Here is a 25,935-nt window from a genome sequence, read left to right as displayed (position 1 = left end):
ATAAGCGTTAGTGCAACAACAACTTATATTTATATGGAGTAGCTGCAAAGCAGTGAAATGTCCCAAGATGCTTCACAGGGGCATTTATTAAGCAAAATCGGACACCAAACCAAATAAGGGAACATTAGGTCAGATGACCAAAAAGCTTTGTCAAAGAGGTAGGCTTTGAGGAAGTAGTGGAGCTGGAGAGGTTTAGCTGCTGTGCAAAAGCAAGACTTGCATTTAGATAGCGTCTCTCAGAACACCAGAACGTTCTAAAGCGCTTTACAGTGAAGTAATTTTGAAGTGTAATCACTGTTGTAATAGGGAAACATCGCAGTCAATTTGTGCATAGCAAATGATGATGAGAAACAAGAGTTAATGATCATGATTGACCTGAGACATCGCTCTGTTTCCCTCCTTACCAGTTGAGTATTTCCACCATGTTTTGTTTTTATTCTGATTGCTAGCATCTTTTGCTTTTGTATTACCGTTTTTAGTGATGTTGGTTGAAGAATAAATATTGGCCTGGTTACCAGAGAGAATGCCCCTTCTCTTCCTCGAAATAGTGGCCATGAAATCTTTTACACCCACCTGAGAGGGTAGCGGGGCCTAGTTTAATATCACATCCGAGAAACAGCACCTCAGACACCACTAGGGTTGCCAACTCTGGCTGGACATGTTCCGGGAGACATCGGCAGAAGTGATGTCATGGAACCCGCTGTGTGGCACGAGCGGATTATGAGTTGGCTACAAACAGAGGTACATAAATACAAACCCTGCTCCACCTCCTCTTACTGCTTTTGATGTGCTATCAATGCACAGTAATTGGAGGTGGGGGTGGAGGGGGGGTGGGGGCTTAGGAAGAAAAGAGACATTGGAAGCATCAACAACAAGAAAAGCTCCATCTCAGCTGAGCTACTCTGCCCTCTGTCACAGCCGTATCCAGCCGCCACTCTCACCCTGTACCTCAACTTTGGTGCTTCACTTGTTAAGTCATGTCACCATGCTCCTCCCCCATTCCCCCTACCCCACCCCAGGCCCCGGCCACAGTGTCTTCTGGGATCTGCTCGCTGCCCGGTTCCCTGCTCTCCATGTAGGGATAGAGACACCCCCTAGTCAGTGCCACGGGGACTGTCCTTCCTGGTTTGTGGGGGGGGAGTTAGGATACCTGTTTAGCAAACCGGCCCAACTCGCTGAATGGCTTCAACGTAAACCATTGTTTTAAAATCTCCTGGGAAAGGCTTTCCTTGGCCACTGGGGGATTGATTCCGATTCCAGGAGACTCCTGGCCATTCTGGGAGAGTTGGCAACCCTAGACAGGGCAGCTCTCCCTCGGTACTGCACTGGAGTGTCGTCGGCCTTGGTTTTGTGCTCATGTCTCTGGGGGTGGTGGGGCGTGAAATCATTAGCATCTGACTCAGGGATGAGAGTGCCACTGGCTGAGCTCCTGCTGAATCATGCACCAACCTGTCTAATAAAAGGAAGAGTTAGCAGTTACGGGAGTGTGGGTTGAGACATTCTGACTTTTTGAGTGTCTGCACAGTTGTGTGCTGCTGATTCATTGGGAATTACATCTCAAATCCTGTAGGGTCAGAGAACGCCAAGATTTTCATCATGGCTGAGTCATTCAGTTACAGGTGGAAAGATGTGAAATAAACGATACAAAATACAGGACTGGCACAAATGGATCTGAGAACACAAGGGCATGCTCACAGAACAGATGGCGATTGATTGGAGCAGCCCTATTTGAAGGAATTTTCCCATAACGTTAGCCCATCTTTCTCTCTCAGATAATGACCAATCTCATAGGAACTTAGGAACATGGGATTTCAGAGCAGGAGTAGGCCATTTGGCCCTTCGTGCCTGCGCTGCCTTTCGATAAGATCATGGCTGATCTGCTTGTGGTCCCAGCTCCACTTTCCTGCCTATGCCCCATCACCCTTGTCAACCAAAATTCTATCTAACCCAGCCTTGAATGAATTCAATGACCCAGCCTCCGCTGCTCTCTGTGGAAGAGAATTCTACAGATTCATGCCCCTCAGAGAAAAAAAATTCTCATCTCCATCTTAAAAGGGAGACCTCTTTATCCTGAAACTGTGTGCACTGGTTCTAGTCTTACCCCACAAGCGGAAAACTGCTCCCTGTATCCACCCTCTCAAGTCCCCTCAGGATATACCTCATATCTCCAGTTCATTGTCAGCATCTTCTATCTTCCTTTTTTTGTACCCTCCCAGTAGTTGTGTAATATTGTTATCCTCCACTGCTGAAATTAGAATAACTTCCTCTGCCTTTTACTCAGTGGTCATGTTACAGAATTGTGGAATTGTTATGAGACAGCAGGAGGCCATTCAGCCCATCATGCTTGCACCCGCTCTCCGAATAAGCAGCTCCCCTGGTGCCTTCTCCCTGTAACCCCTGCACAATTCTTCCTTTTCAGATAATAGTATATGGAATGCCCCGATGTAACCTGCCTCCACCCTACTCTCGGGCAGCGTGTTTGCAGATCCTAAGCGCTCGCTGCGTGAAAAAGTTTCTCCCCGTGTCACCGTTGCTTCTGTTTTCAATTGCCTTCAATATTTCCGATTACCTTGCCTCTCTCGCTTTTAGTTGTTGGCACAGCCTTAATCTTTTCAAACAGTATGGTGGAGTTTACAGTACAGAGACAGGCCATTTGGCCCAACAGCTTCATGCCGGCGTTTATGTCCTGCATGAGCCTCCTCTTTATCCGTCCCCATCGTACTGTTGTCCATATTAGGCTGGTGCAGAGTGAGTCCTGGTATTTAAACTCTGGATCCAGATGGGATTCACGAGTTGCATTGAGGAGTTAGAGAACCGTCTAATTTCTTGTCATTAAAAAAACCTGTTACCAGGTCCCAGATTTGAGAGTATCTAACTTTTTGTGTCATTAATAATTTCAAGAGCAATATTTGATTTTAATGTCCTAATCCACACCTGTAACAATAATGCAGTCTTTTTGCCAGTCCCGTACTCTTCTGATTGGTCGGTGGGCAGAGCCAGGCGCATGAGGAGGTACATGGGCCACACGGACAACTGGAGCATGTGATGCACACGGGGCTACCAGTGGTTGGGGGCGGCAGTGACAGAGTCGGGGGTGAGGTGCGTGTGGTTGATGGAGGTGGGGGGGGGTGGGTAGCCGAACAACAGGTGATTTGGCTGGAGGGTTGTTGGAGGGGTGGGGTGGGGGTGAGAGAGGGGGAGGGGCGGGGGGGTGATGGCAGGGTGGGGGGTGGTGGGGGTTGGCGGTGTAGGGTGTGGAGGGGTTGCCTAGGAAGAATGGTTATGATGGGGGGACGGGATGGGGCTGATATGAGAGGGATGGCTTGGGTAAGGGGTACTGTTGCAGTAAAGGCACTAATTGCAGCACAACTGTTTTGTGGATCTCCGCGAGTGGAGACATAAATTGTTTGAAGCTTGTGATCGTTTCTTCGCTCAAGTGTCATCACTTTAGGATTGGGGAAGCAGCTCTTCCCTTATCAGTTTGTACCATCTGGCTTTGGCGCCGCACTGACAGTGTTAACAGCCTGTGTTCTAAACATAACTCGGTCCAGGTGTGTGTCTGCTACAGGGGTTCTTTCAGACTGTAGTAGTTTCAGGCTACTTGGGCTCCTGCAAATAGCAGCGGCAAGTTTGACATTGTTAAAGTGTCCTGCTGCCGCAGCACCCAGCTCCCCCCAGACCAAGAGTACCTCAACCTCGATGTGGTGGTTGGTGCTCCCCTCCAAACCAGTGAGGCGATTAAATTGGTCATAGTATCTCAGGGCTGAACGTTTGGGGGGAGGTGGGTGGTGGGGGGGGTGGCGGTGGGTGGTGGGTGAGGTCAGCCTGGGTGTTTCCCCTTTTACCAGTTGGTGCTTCCCCGGTGAGAGTGGAGGGATCAGGTTTTGGCTGTGACCCCCGGCTCCTTGGCCGGGATAACCTGCTGGCCGCCAGCGCCCGGGTCCGGACAGCATCAGCTGAATCTGGCGGTGCGAAGCCTGTCTCTGTTCACCTACCCAGAGGCGTCAACGACTTCTTGCATTTACATAGCGCCTTTAACATCATGAAACACCCCCAAGCTGCTTTACAGGGGCATTGTGAAACAAAATGTGACGCCGAGCCACAGAAGGGGCTGTGAGGGATCAGCTGACCCAAAAGCTTGCTCAAGAAGCAATCTTGAGGGAGTGTCTTAAGGGAGGAAAGAGAAGTAGAGGGGGGCAGAGAGAAACAGGGAGGGAATTCCAGAGCTTGGGTCTTAGGCAGCTGAAGGCCCAGCCACCAACCGTGCAGTGATTCAAATTGGGGTTGCTCCAGCGGCTGGAATGAGAGGAGCTCTGATATTTCGGCGGGTTGTGGGGCTGGTGGAGATTACAGAGATTGGGGGAGGGGGGTGCAGCAGGGGGGTGTGAGGCCTTGGAGGGATTTGAAAGCAAGGATGAGAATTTTAAGTTCGTCACTTGCGGCTTTCCGTGGCCAGTGGGAACCCCGGTATGTACACTGATACCATTGCCTCGCTACCAGCCTCACCAAAACAAATGATCTGGCCATTGCCACGCAGCTGTTTGCTGGAGCTTGCTGTGCACCAATGGTCTGCTTCAGTTGCCACTTCAAAAGTACTTCTTTGGCTGCAAAGTGCTTTGGGGCTTCCTGAGGTTGTGAAAGGGGCTATATCAATGCAAGTTTTTCTTTCCTGGTTGAGCATCGTAAATCAGTGCACCTCATCTGCAGGTTAAGAGACACGCAGGTTATTGGGAAGGTGGATTTAAACTCTTCCAGTCCGGTTGAGTGAATACCAGTGAGCCTTGCCGACCAGAAGCATTAAGGCCAGTGGGTTTAATTGTTATATAAGAGCAGGTTCAGGTGGATTAGACTTTAACTGGCGTTCGTCTGAGAACTTTGTGGATTGGAACGCGCTGGCCAGTTCCAGTCTGTGCCTTGCAAGATCCCTAGCATTTTAAGAAAGTTTTTTGCATTTTGCAACCAAGTTTGATGTTTGGGGTGTGATGGCTGTGTACATGTTAGACACATCTATTAATATATTTTAAAAACTGCATGCCTAGCACATACAGACATACACCCCAGATATCACACTTCCTTACAGATCCTAAGCAGTCTTAAAGATGCTGGATGCATTTGCGACTTGCAGTTTAACAAAGCGTGGAGCAGTCTGCCAAGTGATGGAACAAGCAACAAAATGCTTATTGGCTGGAGTTTCTATTTACTGAAGTCATTGGACCCTGTGGCTGTCACAACAACTTATATATGTATGTGTATATATATATATATATATATATATAGCCCCTACAACATAAAGCACCCCAAGGCACTTCAGTGGCATGTCCTAAACCAAAATTTGACACCGGGTCACATAAGGTGATATCAGGGCAGATGACCAAGAGCTTGCTCAAAGAGGTAGGTTTTAAGGGGCTTCTTAAAGTAGGAAAGAGAGTCAGGGAGGCCGAGGTGTTTAGGAAGGGAATTCCAGAGCTGAAGGCCCAGCCACCGATGGTGGAGGAATTCAAATCGGGGATGCTCAAGAGGCCAGAATTAGAGGAGTACAGATATCTCAGGGGTGGGGTGTTTGGGGAGATGGTGGGGGGAGGGGTGGGGGGCAGGGGGGTAGTGGTGGGGGGGTGCGGTGGTGCGGTGGGTGCTGGGCGTTGTGGGGCTGGAGGAGGTTTCGGGAATGTTGGGGTGGTGGGTGTGAGGCCACAAAGGGATTTGTAAAGGAGGATGAGAATTCTATCATCGTTGGGGGTGGGGGGCTATATAACTTGGAACCAATGTAGTTCCAGCGAGGGACACGGTTGTATCAGTGCAAATCAATGTATTATGGATAATGTTGTACAGCACCCCCCACTCTGATAAAAACAGCATATAAAATGACTTGCCATGAGCAGTGCCGTGTGAAACCTGCTAATGAGCATATACCACTGCTGGACCACCCATGACATTGCTCCTTAGTGAGTTGTGAAATATACATCATTCTCTCCAATGCCCATCATCCTCGTGTCATGGGAAGTGACTCGCATCCTGGTGTGTGTTCCTTGCTGAATGTCTCTTTTGTATTCTTCTCCTCTTTGCTGCTAACCTTTTGAATGTTCTCTTCTGCTAATATTTTGAACATCTTGGTCACTTTTCTGCCTTGGCCCCTGTCTCTCCTCTTCAGCGTCTTGTTTGGGTGTGGGCAGGTAGAGGAGGTAAGAAGTATTTAACCAGCTAAGGATAGCTCTTATCCACCTCCAGGACCATACAAACTAGGCTGAGGTAGTTGCCGCTGGGCCATCACTTACCTTGAAGCTAAGTGTGAAAGGGCTCCAAGGTTAGTAGCCAACAAGTCAGATAAACAAGCTAAATATGATAGACCAGGCGTGACAGAAATGCATGAGATGATAGAACTTTAACAGGAAGCTTGGGCGATGCGCAATATTTTTAATTTGGTGAAATCTGTCACACTTCAGATGTCATATATTTGTGCACAACACACCAGCAAAAGACATTGCAAGTTTTTTAATGAAGAAACAAATATTCAGAAGGGGAGACTAAAGCTACTAAGTAGGTCACAGTTCATCTTGAGGTGCATGTTACAACGATTTAGTCCATATTTGACCTCAGGATGTATCTATTCATACCGCTTCGACTATGTGATCCGAAAGGGAAATAAATGTGAGGTTAAGCATGGCTCTGTTTTAGAAGTTGAATAATACATACTGTACATTGAGGGGAGACTTGATAGAGGTGCACAAGATTATGACAGGTTTGGATCAGGTGGACAAAGCTGTTCCCGTTTAGCTGATGGCACAAGGTCTAGGGGGACACAGATTTGGGCAAGAGATACGGGACATGAGGGAGGGAGGAGCGGGTGGCAAGAATTTCCTTTATGCACTGAGTGGTGATGACCTGGAACTCGCTGCCCACGAGGTTGGTGGAAGCGGAGAATATCTATGGTTTCAAAATGAAATTGGATGGGCACATGAGGGAAATACGCTCATAGGGATATGAGAATAGAGCAGGGGGATGGGGCTGACTGGATTGCTCCGAGGAGCATGGTCTTGATGGGCTGAATGGTCCCCTGTGCAGTTATGACCCTATGATTCTGTACACAACTGTCGCGAGAGATCCACTTATGATTGTTGGACGGTGACATTATTTAGCCCACATTCCTCTAAATCTTTTGCCCTGTTATTTCTTTTTGCTTTTTCTGTTTCACCTTGCAGTGACCCTAATGACCCTGACTACCCTCCTCAAGCACTATTAGTACACTGGGGACATGCCACATGATGTCAAGTATCAGGGGACTTCCCTGTGCTTCTACTGAACACTTCAGTTTTAAAGACCTTCAGCTTTGCTGAAGAGCCAACATGAACTGGTTTAAGAGTTTAAAATAACCCAAGCTAACCAAATTTAGATTTTACATCAGAACAGAAACAGGCCATTCAGCCCACTCAGTTCATGCTGGTGTTTATGCTTCACTTGAGCCTCCTCCCATCTTTTCCCAACTAAATCTACCCCTCGCAACCATCTATTATCTTCTCCTTCAAATGCTTGATAAGCTTCCCTGTAAATGCATCTTTAAATTGCTTTTATCTTTTTCCCTTTAAATGCATCAATATGTGTTGGGCACTCCCTGTGGTAGTGAGTTCCACATTTGCACTACTCTCTGGGTAAAGAAGTTTCTCCTGAATTCCCTATTGGATTTCTTGGTGACTATCTTATATTGAGTTTTGCTCTTCCCCACAAGAGGAAGCATTTTCTCTGACTCTTTTCTTTAACATTTGTTCATGGGACTTGAGCATCGCTGGTTCGGCCAGTATTCATTGTCCATCCCTAACTGCCCTCGTTCAGAGGGCAGTTAAAAGTCAACCACGTTGCTATGGGGTTTGGAGTCACAAGTCACATGTAGGCCAGAGCAGGTAAGGACAGCAGATTTCCCTAAAGGGCATTAGTGAACCAGATGGGTTTTTACAACAATCGATAGTGGTTTCATGGGCATCATTAGACTTCCAGATTTTTATTGGATGCAAATTTCACCATCTGTTGTGGTGGGATTCGAATCCAGGTTCCCAGAGCATTACTCTAGGTCTTTGAAATACTAATCAGCGACAAACCACGATGCCATCATCTTCCCTATCTGCCCATCAGAACCACTCACAATTATAAATACCTCTATTAGGTCCCCCCTTCTCCTCTGGCCTTTGGTTTTAAAAGAGACCCAGCCATTTCCTTTCCTTCCAGCCACTTTCATCCTAAAGTGTGAACGAGAAAAGCCAACATGAACTGGTTAAGAGTTTAAATAACCCAAGCTAACCAAACTGAGAGCTCCCGGTGTTTTCTTTTTGTACTGATTCAAACAGAACAGAACTGCTCAGACTTGTTCTGTTTTCTTTGGGCTGGTAGCACTGACATTAAGATGTCAGCCCTCGGCCTTGTTGCTGCTGATGATGAAGGGTAGCAGATGCAGCCCTGCTAACATCCACGCAAGGGCTGGAAGGGGCTCTGGGAATTCACACAAATCTAATCATGTCCATCTGAAGCAGGACTGTAAAAGATATCTACTCGGGGCTCAGCAAGGTCAGCAGCAGGCCAGGCTGCATTTATCCAGGGCTCTGCCTCTGTGCACAGCTCACCCTGTACATCTCCCCTAATCACTTGCCTATCAAAGCAGGAAAGATTAATGCACCTGAATTTTAATCATCTGAAGTAATTTAGTCAAATAATTCTTTTCAAACAAGGTGAGATGACTACCCTGCGGAGTATTCCATGCGTCTCATTTCAATAGCGTACACGTCTGTCTTTTTAAATGCTGTCTAGCCATGATGAGATCAGTTCCATTTTCTTTTCTGAAGACTTGTTAATGGACATGGGATCACTCATGGTAATTGTGCTGAAGATAAGGGATTCAAGTTTTTGAAGACAATCAATTTAACAGTTATCTCCTTTTTTTTTTAAAAGAGAGGTTTTGTGTTGTGTTTTTCTAATTCACTCTGAAAGCATCCTTCCTGTAAGAAGCCACACAAAGGAATTTGAGTTTCTGAGTTAAGTGTGTGCAGGATTCACAGCGGGGAGGTCTGACAGCAGTATGGACCTGTTAAAACAAGCAGAGAAGCACTGTGTGTGGGAGAATGGCATTCTCATTAGGTCTCTGCACTAAATGCAGTGCTTTCTACGCTTGGGATAGGAGGGTGGGGTCATGCCGGAATGGGCCTGTTTTCAAGTTTGGGATGCGGAGCCCCAGATTTGTGACACAGGCCACGTTAAATATATTCCACCTGGCCACCTTCTCCCACCTGTTTACTATCCCGTGCGCTGCGATGTAAACCTGCGCCACTGCATGGCTAATTCCCAATGGGTAATTGAACTAATGCCCCTGCCAACCCCATTAAAATATCAACTGTCTTCCCATGTTTAATGTAAACACAAGAACAAGGAGCAGGAGTGAGGCCATTCGGCCCCTCGAGCCTACTCCGCCATTCAATAAGATCATGGCTGATGTGATAGTAACCTGAAATCTGCATCCTGCCTACCCCCGATAACCTATCACCACCGCCCCCCCCGCCACCCTTTGCTTACCAAGAATCTATCCACCTCTGCCTTCAAAAATATTCGAAGGCTCTGCTTCCACCACCTTTTCAGGAATAGAGTTCCAAAGACTCCCGGCCGACTGAGTGAAAAAATATCGCCCCGTCTCCCATTTTAAGGTTTAATACTTGGAATTCAATGGCGGCAGAACTCTGCCAGGAGGGACAGCGGAAATGCTTCAGGGGGAATGTCCTCAAAGCGTCCCTGAAGTGGGCAAACATTCCTGCCAACTCATGGGAGTCCCTGGCCTGGGGCTGACTGAAATGGAGAAGGTTAATTCAGGAAGCACTGAACGCATTGCGAGATGTCATCGGGCACACGTGGGGGTGAAGTCGGTTAAAAACCTCCAAACACTCCACCTACCCAACTCCTTCAAGCATCACCTGCCCCACATGTGGGCAGAGTCTGCAGATGGCGCACTGGGACTCATTGGCATCCCGGAACCCATCGAACCAGGCTGGAAGCAAGTCATCCTCAATCCTGAGGGACCGCCAAAGAATAAAGAACGGAGGAAGGAGAAAAGTACAATAAACGTGACTTGGCGCTGCTGATCGCGACTGTGCAGTAGGACAGGCTCCCGCATCTCGGAACAATCTCTGGAGTGTTTTTTCTTTAAATTTCTTAACGTTGAATGTATTCTAAGCAGTTAATTTGCCAGAGGTGCACAACCGTTAAACTTCACTGCTAGTTTATCAGGGAAACTGAACATTCGACAGGTGGAACAATGGGATAAATTGAGTGCAGCTGCCTCCCAAGATTCCTCATCACTCACAGTGACTAGTACTTTCTCAGCAGGTTACCTCATACCAAAGCCTCTCCCTTTTCCCCAGGGGTTCCGAACACAGGCTGTGTGTGCAGACTAAGAGCACTGACTACAAACTGATCATTCCCAGGCTGATCCCTGACCACCGGCTGCAGGGATACTCGAAAACCACCCCCCCCCCCCCCCCCCCCAGCCGGAAAGCAAAAGAATGAGATTTAAGAAGATGCGATGTATGTCAAGCCCAGCGATTGACCTGTTTAGCGATTGTTATTTTTGACATGAATGACTTCAGTGTGTCTCCTCCTCTGCTCCTTTTAATTATCTCGGATGTTTTGTGGTCACGATTTTACATAGGACTCTAATTTGAACCCAGTCAAAGCCCACCTACTGGCACGAGAGTTAAAATCGGGGGCCCTATTCGATTCAGCTGACTAGGTTCTCAAGAGTGGCCCGAATAAGTGCAGATGCTTTGGGAACGCTAGGTTAAGAATCTTTTCTTGACCCCACCAGTTGGGGTACAAGATGTTTTTGTGTTGTCTGTTTTCGCTGTAGCTTGCACATCTGTCTTCTTTATCGACGAGGCCTTAATTAGCCTCAGTAACCGTGGTGCTGTGAGGTGTGACCTAGTATGGCAACTAGTAGATAACGTTTGTTTTAATCATGTGCTGTGCTGAGGGAGGAAAAGCAGAGAGTGAGCACCCTTGAATACAGCTGTGTGCATCTTCAGTAGCAGGCCCCAGGGTGCCATTGCTAGGGGCCTGGGCAGGAGATGGTCAGCCTTCCCCACTCTTGATTCTGATGGAAGGTCATCCACCTGAAATGTTGACTGTTTCTCCCTCCACAGATGCTGTCTTGGCCTGCTGAGTGTTTCCAACATTTCCTTTTGTGTGATTTTATTGCAGAAAGGGTGTGTTTTTTTTCTTAAATGGAGCATTACATCAGTCATGAGTTCGAAATGATTTTATTCTGTTTCCCAGATTCCCACCTTATATGTTCCTACCTTTTAACATTCTGGGTATGGAGAGTCTAAGAATGAGCAACCCCTCTAATAGCTTCTGGTGGCAATAGCCCCTTTGATTAAATAATAAGCTGCCTCAACTGGATTAGGACCAGGATGTGCAAAGCATTTCCTCCAGCCCGGGTGCACTCGCATTACCTGAAGTCAGCACAGAGTGGATCGGGGACCCAGACCTTATTTGGTTTCTGCAGATCAGTGCATCATGTGGCATCTGTTCAGCCATTAGAGGGAGCAGAGGAATGGTTAAGAGTAATTCCTTTTGGGGTGAGTCAGGTTCTAAACGAACACGAGGCCTGTGAAACAGCATGAGCTCGATGTGAATATAAAATCACACGTTTCTCTCCCCCCCCGCCTCACCCATCACCCCCTCACCCACCACCCCCCACCCCCCACCCCCCCTCACCCACCACCCCCTCACCCACCACCCCACACCCCCCACCACCCCCCCCCTCACCCACCACCCCCTCACCCACCACCCCACACCCTCCCCCAATCCCCCAAACCACTGAGTGGATGTGGGCACTGTGTTTCTGTCTCTGGGGTAACAACCTGACCGTAACTAGACGAGACAAAGGAATAACACACAGAAGAGACGTATTAAGATTCAGAGACGATTCTTTTGAATGCTCTGGACCTTCTGTCCTCATCAGTGCACAACCCTGAATGGCGTGGGTCAGTCTGGGGATTCTCCTGTAAAGTACATTTCATCCCTTAAATAGCAAACTCCTCGGATCCGACAATTTTAGTTGCAGGAACGGTACAATAAAACAATTGATCACAAGAAGAGAGAAAGATCTTGCATTAATTTGGTGGCTTATCACATTCTCAGGACTTCCTAAAGCTCTACATCCAAGCAATTATTTTGGAAATGCAGTGGTTACTGATTTGTCAGTGACCAAACTGAATTCAGAGAGGCCCCATAAACAGTAAATGAGAGACAAATAGATGGAGCCAGTATAATCAGCTTACTTGTACATGCAAAGTCAGATAGTGTGATTGTAACTACTTTTGGGCATTATAACACAAAAGGAGGCCATTCAGCCTACTGAGTATCTGCTGGCTCTCTATACAGCAATGCAGTCAGCCCCATCCACCACCACCCACCGCCCCCCCCCCCGCCCCGGTCTACCCCCATACTCCTGCAAGTCTATTTCCCTTGAGTGCCCATCCAATTTTCTTTAGAAATTGACTGCCTCTGCTTTTGTCACCCTCGTAGGCAGCGAGTTCCACATCATTACCACTCACTGTAAAAATGCAGTTCCTCCTCACATTCTCCCCTGCATCGCTTGCCCAAAACCTTAAATCTGTGCCCCCCGCCCCCCCCCGGTCCTTGCACAATTAGCTAATGGGAATAGTTTTTCTTTGTCTACCTTATATAAACTAGTCATCATCTTGTACACCTCTTATCAAATCTCCCCTCAATCTCCTTTGCTCCAGGGAGAACAACCCCAAATTCTCCAACCTAGCTTATACCTAAAATCCATTACCCCAGAACCATTTGGGGAAAATTCCTTTGCATCTTGTCAAGGACCCTGCACACATTTTCTAGTGTGTGTGTGTGTGTGTGGTGAACAGAACTGCACACGGTACTCTAGTTGCAGCCTAACTATGCTCAGCCTGAATAAAGCTCTAATGCCCCTGCTTTTGTACTCAAAACCTTAATTTATGAAGCCCAAGATCCCATATGCTTTGCTAATTACTCTCTCAATATGTCCTGCCACCTTCATAAGATCATAAGAAATAGGAGCAGGAGTAGGCCATTCAGCCCATCGAGCCTGCTCCGCCATTCAGTGTGATCATATCTGATCTGTTTGTGGCCTTAACAGCACTTTATTGCCTGTCCCCCATAATCCTTGACTCCTTTGTCTATCAACAGTCTGTCGAACTCAGCCTTGAATATGTTCAATAACCCAGCCTCCACTGCTTTCTGGGGGAGAGAATTCCAAACACTAACGACTCCCTGAGAAGAAATTCCCAAATGCGTGCACATGAACCCCGAGGTCCCCCTGTCCCTGTGCACCCTGTCCTTTTTTTAAAGAAAAAGTCCAGGTGAAGAATATTCAGAGCATCAGTTCTCGGGAAACAGCTGCCTGTGATGCGGAGAACTTGGAGAAAAGGAAGGAGCATTAAAAAACAACCCTATTTGATAAATAGCTTATTTTTGTGTCACATGGTAAAATGGCTGCAGAGCTCAAATGGAATCTGTGTAGGAGACTGGATCAGTTTGCACTTTGTGAAGGCCAGCAGCATTTTGTAACCAGTACTCGTAGCTATATTGGGATTGCCATGCCCGATATTTAGAAAGCACCAGCCTGTCACATGACGTCACAACCAGCTAACCTCTTAGTAAATAGGGTTTGCTCCAGGAATCCCTGGGAACACACAACTGTGTCTCTTTATCATTACACCTCTACCGTTGTGCAGTTATCTATTGTCACCTTACCCTTTACTATTTACCCAGCCTGTATTCACTCTGCTCTTTCTGCCTTGTCCTTACAGTGGGAGACAATGGGCCTGAGGGAAAAGGTGATGTGGGTCAACCATCTCGTGCTACACTGACAACATTGTTCGATGGGAGTGGAAACGAGGAAGAAGATGATGCTGAAATCGAGCCTAAAACTCATACGGAAAATGGAGGTAACTTGTGACTCGGCATTTATGGGATTTCTTTTCATCGCTGAAGGAAATGGTTGTTCACCAATTTTTAATTTTGAGGCCCATTATTATTGGCTCTGTCCCTTTGTAGCTTCCTCTCAGTGCCTCAGGGTTGGGGGGGGGAGGGGCTGCTTTTGATGTTTTTATGACTTATGTTTAAGGGGATGATGCGGTAGTGGGATGGTGGGGTGGGGAGGGGTGGGTAATGTGAGGAAGCAGCAAATGGTAATGGAACTTGTTGCCCACAAGGGTGGTGGAAGCGGAGAGGATCAATGGAATCAGAAGGAAATTGGATGAGCAGTCGAGGGAAATAAACTTGCAGGGATACAGAGATAGAGCTGGGGTGTGGGGCTGATTGGATTGCTCGACAGGGAACCTGGCAGGGACTCGATGGGCTGAATGGGTTCCCTCTGTGCCGTAATGACTCGATGACCTATAGGAGGCGGGGCTGGTGAGTTGCACCATCCAGTGTTGTGTTGATCCGCACACAACTGGGAGATCACACGGTTTGCAACTCGAGCAGGGAGCTGAACAGTGGTGGGCACGGCCCAGTCAAGCTGGGATTCCCATTTGCCAACACAAACCAGTGACCTCTGCTGGAAAGGGAAGATGTGTTGATGTTGTACAAGGAAAGTGCCAAGCCTGCCAGTGATGCCCAATGCAGACCAATAGCCAGCTGACGCTCTCACTCTGCAGGTTCATGTGCGAGGATTGGGTAAAGTCCTGAATTCTGGTGTCCTGGCGTCAGTCAGCATCCACAGGAGCATAGGGGGAACATATAAACCAGAAAGAACTACACACTAAACTAAAGAAAAGTACTAGGAACTAGAAACCTTCAACACTCACTCCCTCCACCGCCAATGCACAGTGGCAGCAGTGTGTACCATCTGCACTGCAGCAACTCACCAAGGCTCCTTCGATATCAAAATCCTGGAACCCCTCCTTCCCCACCCCCCCCTCAACAGCACATTCATTCACAGATGTGGCTAGGCAATTCACATTTATTGCCCATCCCTAATTACACTTGTTCAGAGGACATTTTAAGAGTCAACCACATTATTGTGGATCTGGAGTCACGTGTAGGCCAGACCAGGTAAGTGAACCAGATGTTTTTGTGACAACCGGCAATGGTTTCATGGTCATCATTAGAGTTTCAACTCCAGATTTTTTATTGAATTCAATTTCCACCATCTTCCATAGTGGGATTCAAACCCCGGTCCCCAGAGCATTATCCTGGGTTTCTGGATTACCAGTCCAGTGACAATACCCGCAACACCATCGCCTCCCCATGTCCCTACACATGGACTGCAGCTGTTCAAGACAGTGGCTCTCCATTACCTTCTCAAAGGCAACTAGGGATGGGCAATAAACACTGGCCCAGCCAGCGAAGCCCACATCCCCTGAACGAATAATAAAAAAAAGTCTAAAAGAGAAACAGAAAATGCTGGAAATACTCAGCATCTATGGAGAGAGAAAGATTTAACATTCCAGGTCGATTACTTGGTTTCTCTCTCCATCGATGCTGCCAAACCTGCTGAGTATTTTCAGCATTTTTCAATTGCATATTCCACAAGGAAGCCTTAGGACAGTCTTTGATTTAACTGATAATATCATTACTTTTAGTGCGTTGTTTTGAGGCCATTTATTCTTGTCACCCATTGAAAGTTTTGTGGCATTGTACATAAACATTCAATGGTGAATAACGTAAAAAGAAGTTTTCAACTCAGAAAAAAGTGCCATTTAGGGTGAAAATTTGCTTGTAAACTGTACCTTCTCTAAACATATCTTGGATATTGCTGCAACTAAGTTACTGAGGAAATATACCCTCCTTCATGAGCATTTGGGTGTTTGAAAAGATACCAGTGTGTTGACCTAGGTGTCAACTTCAATCTTCCCGTCAGTCTGTCCACAAGGGTCTTAGAACTTAAGGAGCATTTGATCCTTGGGCTGGATCTGATTAACAGGTTATGATTTGGTAAACATTGGCCGGAATCTTCCGGTCCCGCCAAAGTCGATGGACTTCTGAGCGGCGGTGCCGGAATATTCCGCCCATTGTTTCCTTGATCCTTTCAATATTTTTGAATTGAATTTGAACTTGCCTTTATTTCACCGCAGTGTATGTTTTACATTTTACATGGTTCTGTGTTGTCTGTTGCACACTTGAAGGAAAATTTAAGTAAGTCTTCAGTTCAAATCTACAGTTATTATATGGTGCCCTGTATAATTGACAGTGTGACACACCCACAGTAAATGCATATCACTGCTTACAAGCAAGCAAAACTGGTCTACTTTCAAATCAGAATGGCAGTACAAAAGCACAATAGGAAACCTCACGCTGATACCAATGTGATTCTTGTGCAACAATCCTAATTCATCACTACACAATTGCTGGCACCAGTAGCATCACCAGTGACAGACTGTAATCATCAGTAGTCCTGGTATTAAACAGACCAAAATGTTCTGTCCTAACGCAACCCATGTTTGGAAGGACAGAATCTACAACTGGATGTTTTTCTTACCAGTGTAAATAAAAACAGTACAAGAATGGCACCAGAAGAATTTTACCATTGCATTGTGCCCAAATCCCAGTAGCAACGCTGGGACTGGATTTAGATCACACCCCATGTAAACAGCAAGCCTCTCCTTGTATGTCTGATCCTGGGCATTGACGTTTTCCTGTCCTGCCTCTATTAGCCCCTCTTTCTGCCCGGGATTGGTATGTGGGGAATTGTGGTCACTTCCTAGCGGTCTCTACCCAGACCGGACCGCGCTAACGCACTGCGCCACAATGTGCCTGTCACTGCTCTTGTTGGGGAAACTGTCCAAGAATGCGCCTGCCCGTTCCAGAGTCGGCTGTCCAATGTGCAGCGAGGCATCCCGCAGCTAAACGTGTGTTGTGTTGTGTTGTGCTCCAGCAGAAAGCGAGACCGAGGTAATCCCCACCAGCAAGGGGGCAGCAGTGATTTTGCCAAACAACCCCGAAAGTGACGATCTGTCTTCCGTAAAGTCCATGATGTCGACGGTGATGAACGTGGGAAGTCTCAGTGGGGAGGCAGGCGAGCCCCCAAGTAACAAAAGCCCCTTGAAGTCTTCAGCTCGAACTGGGAAGATCAAGCAGGTAGGCACTGTGGAAAAAGCAGAAACCCAGGGGACTCCCACCACTGGCCACTTTGGCACTTGCACAGACTCTGCTTAATTCTTAACTCACCCTGGAGACCGATCTGATTTCCCCCTTGTCACCCATCACTCAGTGGGTGCCGTGTTTGCCTGTGTGTCAGAATGTTGTGGGCTCCATGACTCTGGAGTGGGACCTAAGCTGACACTGCGGTACAAAACTGAGAGAGTGCTGCACTGTCAGAGGCGCTGTCTTTCGGATAAGATGTTAAGCATAGGTCTGCCCTCTCAGGTAGCCATGAAAGACCCGGTGACACTATTTCCAGAAGAGCAGGCGAGCTGTCGCTCTGTGCCCCGGTCAATATTTATCAACATCACAAACACATCAACCAACTTTATTGAGAAAATAAATGACCTGGTTTAACTAATTGCTATTTGTGGGAGCTTACTGTATGTAAATTGGCTTCCATATTTTCTACATTGCAACAGCGATTACACTTCAAAAATGATTCCATTGGCTGTAAGTCCTTTTGGGGTGTCCTGAGGTCGTGAAAGGCGCTATATAAATGTAAGCTTGCATTCTTTCTTTACAAAATAATAGTTTGACTTGTGTCTCTTGCTTTCATAAATGTGTCGATGTTTGTCTCATTAGGGTGACTCGTAACTCACCCCCTCCAACCACGCGCCCTCCCACCTGCCACCACTCCCTACCCATTTGGTAACCCACACGGTCAGACTTTGAGAAAGCTGACGTCAGGATTTTGTTGAGCGAGCCTCTGGTCATTCGCATCCCAGTGTATAAATCCACACTGGGCCCTGGCAAACCCAGCCCTCAAAACCCAGGCACGGCCGAAGCAAACCCAGAATGAAGTCTTGCTGCAATCAGCAAGCTGAGACGGGCAATTTATCTGGGACATGAGTTCCATTACCACGAGGTTCTTTGGTGTGTTTTATGCAACCCAAGAGAGAAGGAGAGGGGAGAATCATGCCATAATTACCAAAGAGTTTATCCCAAGCTCCCAATAAATCCAGCCATTCAACTCAACATTCAGGCAGCCCATTAATAATAATAATTAATAATCAGTACGCTGCTTTTAAATATTCGCCCAGTGAGCTCTGCGAACATCTTGTATTTAGGAGTGTGTCGAGTATCTGTTGGTACACTAGTGTAACCCAATGGTGTAGCAATGTGGTGAACTGAACAAAAGAATCATGGGGGCTTTGTGGTTGGCATTGGGCGCAGGTGGGGGCTTAAACGGCCAAAAACATGGAAGCATGTTGGGAGGTTGACTCCATCTCAATGAATTCTGGGCTTTACTCAGGCAGGGCAACAGGTGGATAGCCAACCTGCTCCCAGGAGGTGGGTTGGCATCTTAAATATGACGGACATATCCAGGAGCTGCAACGAAGTGAGGACAGGCTCGGTAGGAGGGACGGGGGTGGGGGTGGGGTTTCAGGGGTGGTGAGAAAGAATACTTAAGAGCAGCATACTGAGGAATAGGTCGCATTCTCATTATTAACAGGCTGCGTGAACATGGAGCTGAATTGCTGGGTTTGCTCCTCTTGCGGTACTCAAGTTGAAGAATAATAAAGTAAGCCAACGTTTAAGAAGATAAGAAATAGGAGCAGGAGAAGACCATTCGGCCCCTCGGGCCTGCTACACCATTCAGCATAATCATTGGCTGATCATCCGCCTCAACTCCACTTTCCCACCCGTTTCCCATATCCCTCGATGCCCTCGTGAGATGATAAAATCTGTCAATCCCAGCCTTGAATATACTCATTGGTGGAGCATCCATTCCCCTCTGGGGTAGCAGTTTTAAAGATTCACAACCCTTTTGAGTGATGGAATTTCTCCCCATCGCATTCATCACCCAGTTGACCCCTTATCAAGGACAGCAGATTTCCTTCCCTAAAGGGGATTAGTGAACCAGATGAGTTTTTACAACAATCGATGGCAGTTTAATGGTCGTCATCGAGAGTAACTTTCAAGTCCAGATTTTATTAATTGAATTTAAATTCCATCGGATGCCTTGGTGGGATTTGAACCTGTGTCCCCAGAGCGTTAGCCTGGGCTTCTTGCTTACTCGTCCAGTGATATTACCACTATTCCAACATTTCACCTGTTGCCACTGCCCCCTCACCGCCCCCCGCCCCCCAGGGTTCCCACTGCTGACCCCCTTGGTGGAAAGTGTATGTGTGACCGTCCGAGTGCGGATGAGATTTGAGTTGGCTGAGATGGTCAGCTCGTCGGACCTGAATCCAGAGCCGAGCATTTCGGAGGGGCCGGCCATGGTCAGGGAGCTGCCTCCCACAACCGGAGTCAGTACCTTCAGGAGAAGAAATAAGTAAAGTCCAAACATTGAGATGGGGGTTGGGGGGGAAGAGTAGAACTGGTTATATTGAGGCAGCACTTGATGTGTTAAAGAAAGACTTGCTTTTGTATCGCGCCTTTCATGACCACAGGATACCCCAACGCATTTTATAGCTAATGAAGTACTTTTTGAAGTGTAGTCACTGTTGTGATGTAGGAAATGTGGCAGCCAATTTGGGTACAGCAAGCTCCCACAGACAGCAAAGTGGTAATGACTGGATAATCTGTTTATGTGATGTTGATTCAGGGATAAATATTGGTCAGGACACCAGGGATAAATAAGTTTTTATTTTTTGGGAGCTTTTATGTTTACCTGAGAGAGCCATGTTCCATCTGAAAGACAGCACCTCTGACAATCCAGCACTCCCTCAGTACTGCGCTGGAGTGTCAGCCTTGCTCAGGACTGGGACCCAGACCCTTCTGCATCAGGGCCAAGAGTGCTACCAACTGTGCCACAACTGACGCAAAAAAATGTACCCATTGCATTTAAGGGCTGTGTGGAGGAAGCAAATCGGCACTCCGAAGGAGTCTCTGCGCTTCAACACAGCCGGGTTTCAGACTAACTGAGGAAAGGGCTGTAAAGCAATATCAGCTTCAGATGCTATCGAAAGTAGTTAACAAGCCGTAAATGTGATAAGCCATGTGCTGAAAAAGTATTGGACCTTCCCTGCCCTGGTCACTGTGTTTGAAATACAGAATTGGTATTTTTTTTTAAGCAAGGTGCTGAAAGTACCTTTTACACCCAGCGTTTTGTTTCTGATAACGAACTTTCTGTTTTTGTTCAATTCTACACTGGCTGTCGTGCGCAGCAGTAAAAAAACCTCCAGTAGCAGCTGTCGTGGCTGGTAAACATTTGCACTTTTCCTTGCAGCAGAGTGTACAGTCTTTCCATTTGTTTGACTGACCTGCCCTGTGCCATGTGCTGGTATGGGAGTCAGTTTTGCTTCTAGTTAATGATAAACTGCAGAGTCAATATTCATCGGGCCAGGTAGTGTAGCAGCATAGCTCTGATCTCCAGTCCAAGGTTAAACAGGGGAGGGGGGTGGGGGGGTGGGGGGTTGGGGGTGGGGTGGGGTTGTGGAGAGAAAAGCATGATCAAGTCAGATTGTAAAGTTGAAAGGCAAATGTACCAAAGTACAGGCGTCTGCAATCTTCAGATGCGCAATACTTTGCTGAATTTATTGGTTCCCTTTTTATTTGAGAGAAGGACCCGAGGTGTAAACGGCTAACAGCCCATTAGAGTGGGAGTGCATTCGAGTCAGGTGCTAAATGCTGCTTTCCCTCAATAACAAACAGCAACCTCACTTGCTGCAGCAACGGTTAGCGCCTATCGTTTCTGGTGGACTAGGTCAACGAGGTATTTTTAAAACTGTGGCAGAGATTCTGACGCACCCCGGGTACAACACTGCAGCACAGATCTTGGCTGACCCAGCAGTTCATTGGCAGAATCCCAAGCTCACAATCATCTAGTTGACTGTTCCATCTGGAAGACTCATTGTACACAGGGGAGGGGTTTTTATTTTCTGGAAGTGTAAGCCTCCGACGGCAGTGATGCCCCCTTTTAAAAAAAAATTTTTCACTCTAGGTCACAGCTGCCTTTCTGTGCAACGAGCAAAGGTCGCATTGGTGTCCGACCTGCACACTGCCCGAAATTTAAATCTCCACATGGGTTTTTGTTCTTCTGTACTCTCTGAGCTGTTGTGCAGTTTGTATCCAAAATGTGTTGGGTATTCTCTGTCACTGAATGAACATGGAAATGTTAAGCTAAAGTGTAGTGAAGGATACTGATAACCTCATACACCATGGCTGAGCTGCTTTGGATGGCATTCGGTCCGGTCCCGGAAGCTTTCCCTAATCTTTCCCGTGAAATGTCTCCTGTCATTCTTCTTTCTTTCACCCGTGTTCTCCTCATTAGTTTCATTTTTCTTCCTCGCCTTCCTCACCTGAAACGTTGACTCCTTTATGGAGCTAAGGCTCCACATGTCGTGTCGGCCCTCCAAGTGACCCTGCCCAAGTGGTCATTATTCCCACATGACCCTGGACAACGAGTGCTGTTTGGCTACTTGAACAGGAGAGGAGAGGCACTGCAATAATTCAGATGTGGACTGTGCCTCATACTCCATTTTGTGTGTGGCAAGGCAGATTGGAAAATGTGGTGTAACCTGGTCACGGATGTGGAAAGGCTAGAATAATTTTTTTTGACAAACATATAAAAGTCAGGCGATCGCCCAATAGAATGCATACTTCTGCCATGCTGTGTTAGTTCAATGTTAAACAGTTGAATGGACTTAGCCACTGCTGTTTCTTTATGACAATGATGCAGCTGCTCCTTGAAGCTCTTCGCTGTCTGGTTGATGCCCTGTAACTGCAAAGCTGAAGAAAGAATTTTTTTTTATTAAGAGCATCCATCTCACCGAGGAAGCTTTAGTCCAATCCACGTGCAACAACCTGCTCCGAAAACTCTGCTCGTGTTTTGACTGCTGTGACAAATTGCACCGCAGCAGCTGAGGCAATCCACAACAGTCTAAACCAATCAACAACATTTGAAATAAAACAACCCACAATGTTCTTAAAATAAGTCAATTCACCCTATCTCCCAATGTTATCGGATCCTTTAAAACATTCCAGGAAACGGATCTGCATTTTCTCCAAAAACTAATCAGTTTTTCCTTGGGCCATACCCTATCTGTGTACCAAGTTTTGTTGAAATCGTCCATTAGCTTTTGAGATATACTGTTTACAGACTGATGGGTGAAAACGTTACCTCTGCCCACCTTCAGTGATGGAGGTAATAATATGCATTCTGAGATATATAGGTACGCACATACACACGCGTGTGCACATCTACACATAATCATTTACACAGAAGTGTGAGTCTTTTTCAAACATTACCTGAAGTGTTATTGGATCGCCCTTTCAAAGGGCAAGTATGAGCCGGATGGGCCGCATGACCACCTCTTGTGCTGTCTGAGAGTATGATCTGCCTGAAGGGGTGGTGGAAGCAGATTCAACCGTAACTTACAAAAGGAAGTGAGGTTAATGCCAGGAAAGGAAAAAGAGCTTGCAGGGCTACTGGGAAAGGACAGCTGAGTGGGGATAATTGGATAGCTCTTTAAAAGAGCTGGCACAATCATAATGGGCCAAATGGACTCTCACTTTGCAGTATGATTCTATCGCCCATTCTGTTTGAGGAATTAAAACTCTTAGTATTTGTGGGGAAGATTGAATCAATTTTATAGATGCTACTTGTTTGACTAACGTCAGGATAACCATGTTCCACCCAGATCAAACAACCCTTATTCACCACTGTACTCTGCTACCAATTTCCAGGCTATGTCTTTTCAAAGAAACACCTTTTTTTTTTCTTTTACCACTGTTAAGAGACCCACTTTGTTTCATTTTAAGAAAAATTGAATCCTAACCACAATCCAAACCTTGCTGTACCTTTTCACATCCCGTGCAGATAGGTGGGGAAATCGGAGCAAGTGGTCCTGCACTCCAAGCTTGAGTGTCCCATGGGTGCATTGGCAGAAGCACGCACTGCTCCAGCCAGTGTGGAGAGTGCCTGCTTTTTAACTAGTCATCCCTCCACACAGGAGTAGTGGGAAGCATCTTTTACTGAACCCTTAGCTTCTAATGAGGAACACACGCTTACAATGTGCATGATGCTGCATGTGACTGTGACTCATTCCCCTTTGTGAAGCAGCACTCTGCTTCTTGTAGGCTCTGACTTTGATTTCACACATGCTTCTTCTTACATATGTATGTATCAATCTTCTGCCAACTACAGGAAGCCAAAGAAGAGAAGTCTTTCTTTACTTGTCCTCTGTGTGAGAAGAACTGTGGAACACAGCACCAGTTAACCATGCACATTCGACAGGTATGTTGTGGTTCATTGCATCATCATCATCTACAGCTTAGACAGTTCAGGCCCAGCACTTTTTTTATCGTTAGCTCTGCGGGTTTGATGTGGTGAAAAGTTATACCTTGTGTTGTGAGCTTTTACCATAAGCTGTGTTCTTAAATTAATAAAGCCAAGTTACAAAAGACATGAAAGGGACATGCACAGTTGCACGATGCAGTTCTTAAAAGTGCACTTTCAGGGCTTTGTAGAATTAGGAAAACGCAGCAGCTGCGTCTTTGCAAGCAGCGTGTGTGATGGTTCGAGTCATTGTGCCGGCTAACCTCTCCTCTGTTTGCATTGCAGCAGGAGCTCCTTGGAGTTACAGTTTGCTGCAGTGCAGCCATTACCCTACCCCCTACCAGGAGGGCAGGGGCTGAGTTAATGTGACACGCTGCAATATATAGTGCTGAAATTAAAAGTGCCAACCGCTGTGCCCAGATAAAGTGACAGTGCACACGCATTAACAATTGTCTTGTCTATACCACATAACCCTCCATTGTCGTGTTTAGTCACCACTGTCGTTGGCCAATTTGACCTTGCATTATAGGAACCACTCATGTTTCACTGCCATTGTTTTGGACAGAAATGAAAACTGGGCTGTTCCTGTAATGGAGGGGGTGTGATCTGCAAGGCCAGACTATGTCCGTGTGCTGGGATGAAAATTTACCCATAATTTCTTGTGCCCATTGTAAATTCCTAAGTCTGCAATCAGAATGGAAACCCTCAACGTAAACTGCTACATTGTGCAATCTGACCAACTCACCAAAGCTCCTTTGACAGCACCTTCCAAACCTGTGACCTCTACCATCTGGAAGGACAAGGGCAGCAGATACATGGGAACACCACCACCTGCAAGATCCCCTCCAAGTCACTCACCATCCTGACTTGGAAATATATCGCTGTTCCTTCACTGTCACTGGGTCAAAATCCTGGATCTCCCTCCCTAACAGCACTGTGGGTGTACCTAATCCACATGGACTGCAACGATTCAAGGAGGCAGCTCACCACCACCTTCTCTCAAGGGCAACTAGGGATGGTCAATAAATGCTGCCCAGCCAGCGACACCCACATTGCATGAAGGAGTAAAAAAAAAACCATTTCTCCACTACTACTTTCTGAAATTTACTAAGAAAAGCAACGGTGAATGAAAATAATCAAAATTTTGAATGTTCAAAATAAGAATTCAAATAAAATGGAAAGTTATACATATCACATGGTATGCACACACACTCGTCAATATTCCATGACATTGGGACACCGCTATAAGTGCCCCCTTCAGGTGAAGCAGCATGAGAGAGCGTGTGAGGTATTTGGACTAGGCCATTCAATCCCCATTTTAAAGTCCTACCCAAATGCTTACTTTCTTTAACTCCATTCCAGAACGTAGTTGCAAAGTGATCGTTTGACCATCGGCAGCTTCCCTTTTGAAAGTTGTCCCCCAGCTTTTTGTTCAAGGTAAATTTGGGAAACCTTTGAACTGAAAGCGCTAGAAGCCAAACAGATTATAGCCGGCTGAATTGTGCTGGTCCATCCCAGACAACTGGGCAGGATGCACATAACTCAGAGTCCACTATCCTGGTTAAGCTCATTAGAGCTGTGGGTGAAAAACATATCAAGTTCAAGCTTAAGTCCAGGGTGTTAGGAGAGGCTGAGACCTTTAATAAGAACATTAAAGAAAATGTCGAAAGACCCAAAAGACAATTCAATGAATAAGTAATTATGTTGTTATGAAGTATGTGGCCTTATTTTTCAAAAACTAGTTCAAACCTCCTGACTCCCCAAAGCCTGTCCACCATCTACAAGGCACAAGTCAGGGGTGTGATGGAACACTCCCCACTTGCCTGGATGAGTGCAGCTCCAACAACACTCAAGAAGCTCGACACCATCCAAGACAGTAAAGTGTGCTTGCTCAGTATCCCATTCACCATTGGCACATGGTGGTAGCAGTTTGTACCATCTGCAAGATGCAATGTAGTGATTCGCCAAGACTCCTTTGACAGCACCTTCCAAACCTGTGACCTCTACCACCTAGAAAGACAAGGGCAGCAGATGCATGGGAACCCCACAAGCTGCACGTTCCCCTCCAAGTCACTCACCATCCTGACTTGGAAATATCTTGCCATTCCTTCACTGTCACTGGGTCAAAATCTTGGAACTCCCTTCCTAACAGCACTGTGGCTGTACCTACACCACATGGACTGCAGCGGTTCAAGAATGTAGGTAACCACCACCTTCTCAGGGGCATTTAGGGATGGACAATAAATGCTGATCTTCCCAGCGATGCTTAGATCTCATGAAAGAAAAAAAAACCCTTATTTGGGGCAGATAGAAAAGTTTCTGTTACTGAGGGAAAAAACATTCCAGAAAGCGGTTTGATTGATTTATGGAAACCACTGGGCAGACTGTAGAATCATTAGCTGATGAGTTTGCACAGAAAAACCCCCTGGTGACTGTGGACAAAGGAATTTATAACGAGGGCAGATTGACATAGAAGATGAGGCAAAAACATTGCAACAGAAAGCCGGGCTTTGCAGACAGGAAGGGCAGCC

At 46.7% G+C, this 25,935-nt stretch overlaps 1 protein-coding gene across 6 annotated transcripts in view; it reads left to right on the top strand.

Moving 5' to 3' along the window:
• Positions 1 to 25,935, top strand: part of rreb1a (ras responsive element binding protein 1a) — a 240,405-nt gene that overhangs the window by 121,049 nt on the left and 93,421 nt on the right. For 5 of the 6 annotated variants that reach the window (XM_041183741.1, XM_041183742.1, XM_041183739.1 and 2 more), the window contains 3 exons: positions 13,839 to 13,976; positions 16,910 to 17,112; positions 23,273 to 23,362. In XM_041183741.1, coding sequence (XP_041039675.1) covers positions 13,839 to 13,976; positions 16,910 to 17,112; positions 23,273 to 23,362 — 431 coding nt within the window. The remainder of the gene's footprint in view (positions 1 to 13,838; positions 13,977 to 16,909; positions 17,113 to 23,272; positions 23,363 to 25,935) is intronic. The other variant, XM_041183738.1, reaches the window with a different exon arrangement.

Source organism: Carcharodon carcharias, chromosome 3, assembly GCF_017639515.1.
Source record: "Carcharodon carcharias isolate sCarCar2 chromosome 3, sCarCar2.pri, whole genome shotgun sequence".
Taxonomy (NCBI): Eukaryota; Metazoa; Chordata; class Chondrichthyes; order Lamniformes; family Lamnidae; genus Carcharodon; species Carcharodon carcharias.
This window is presented reverse-complemented; position numbering and strand designations above follow the sequence as displayed.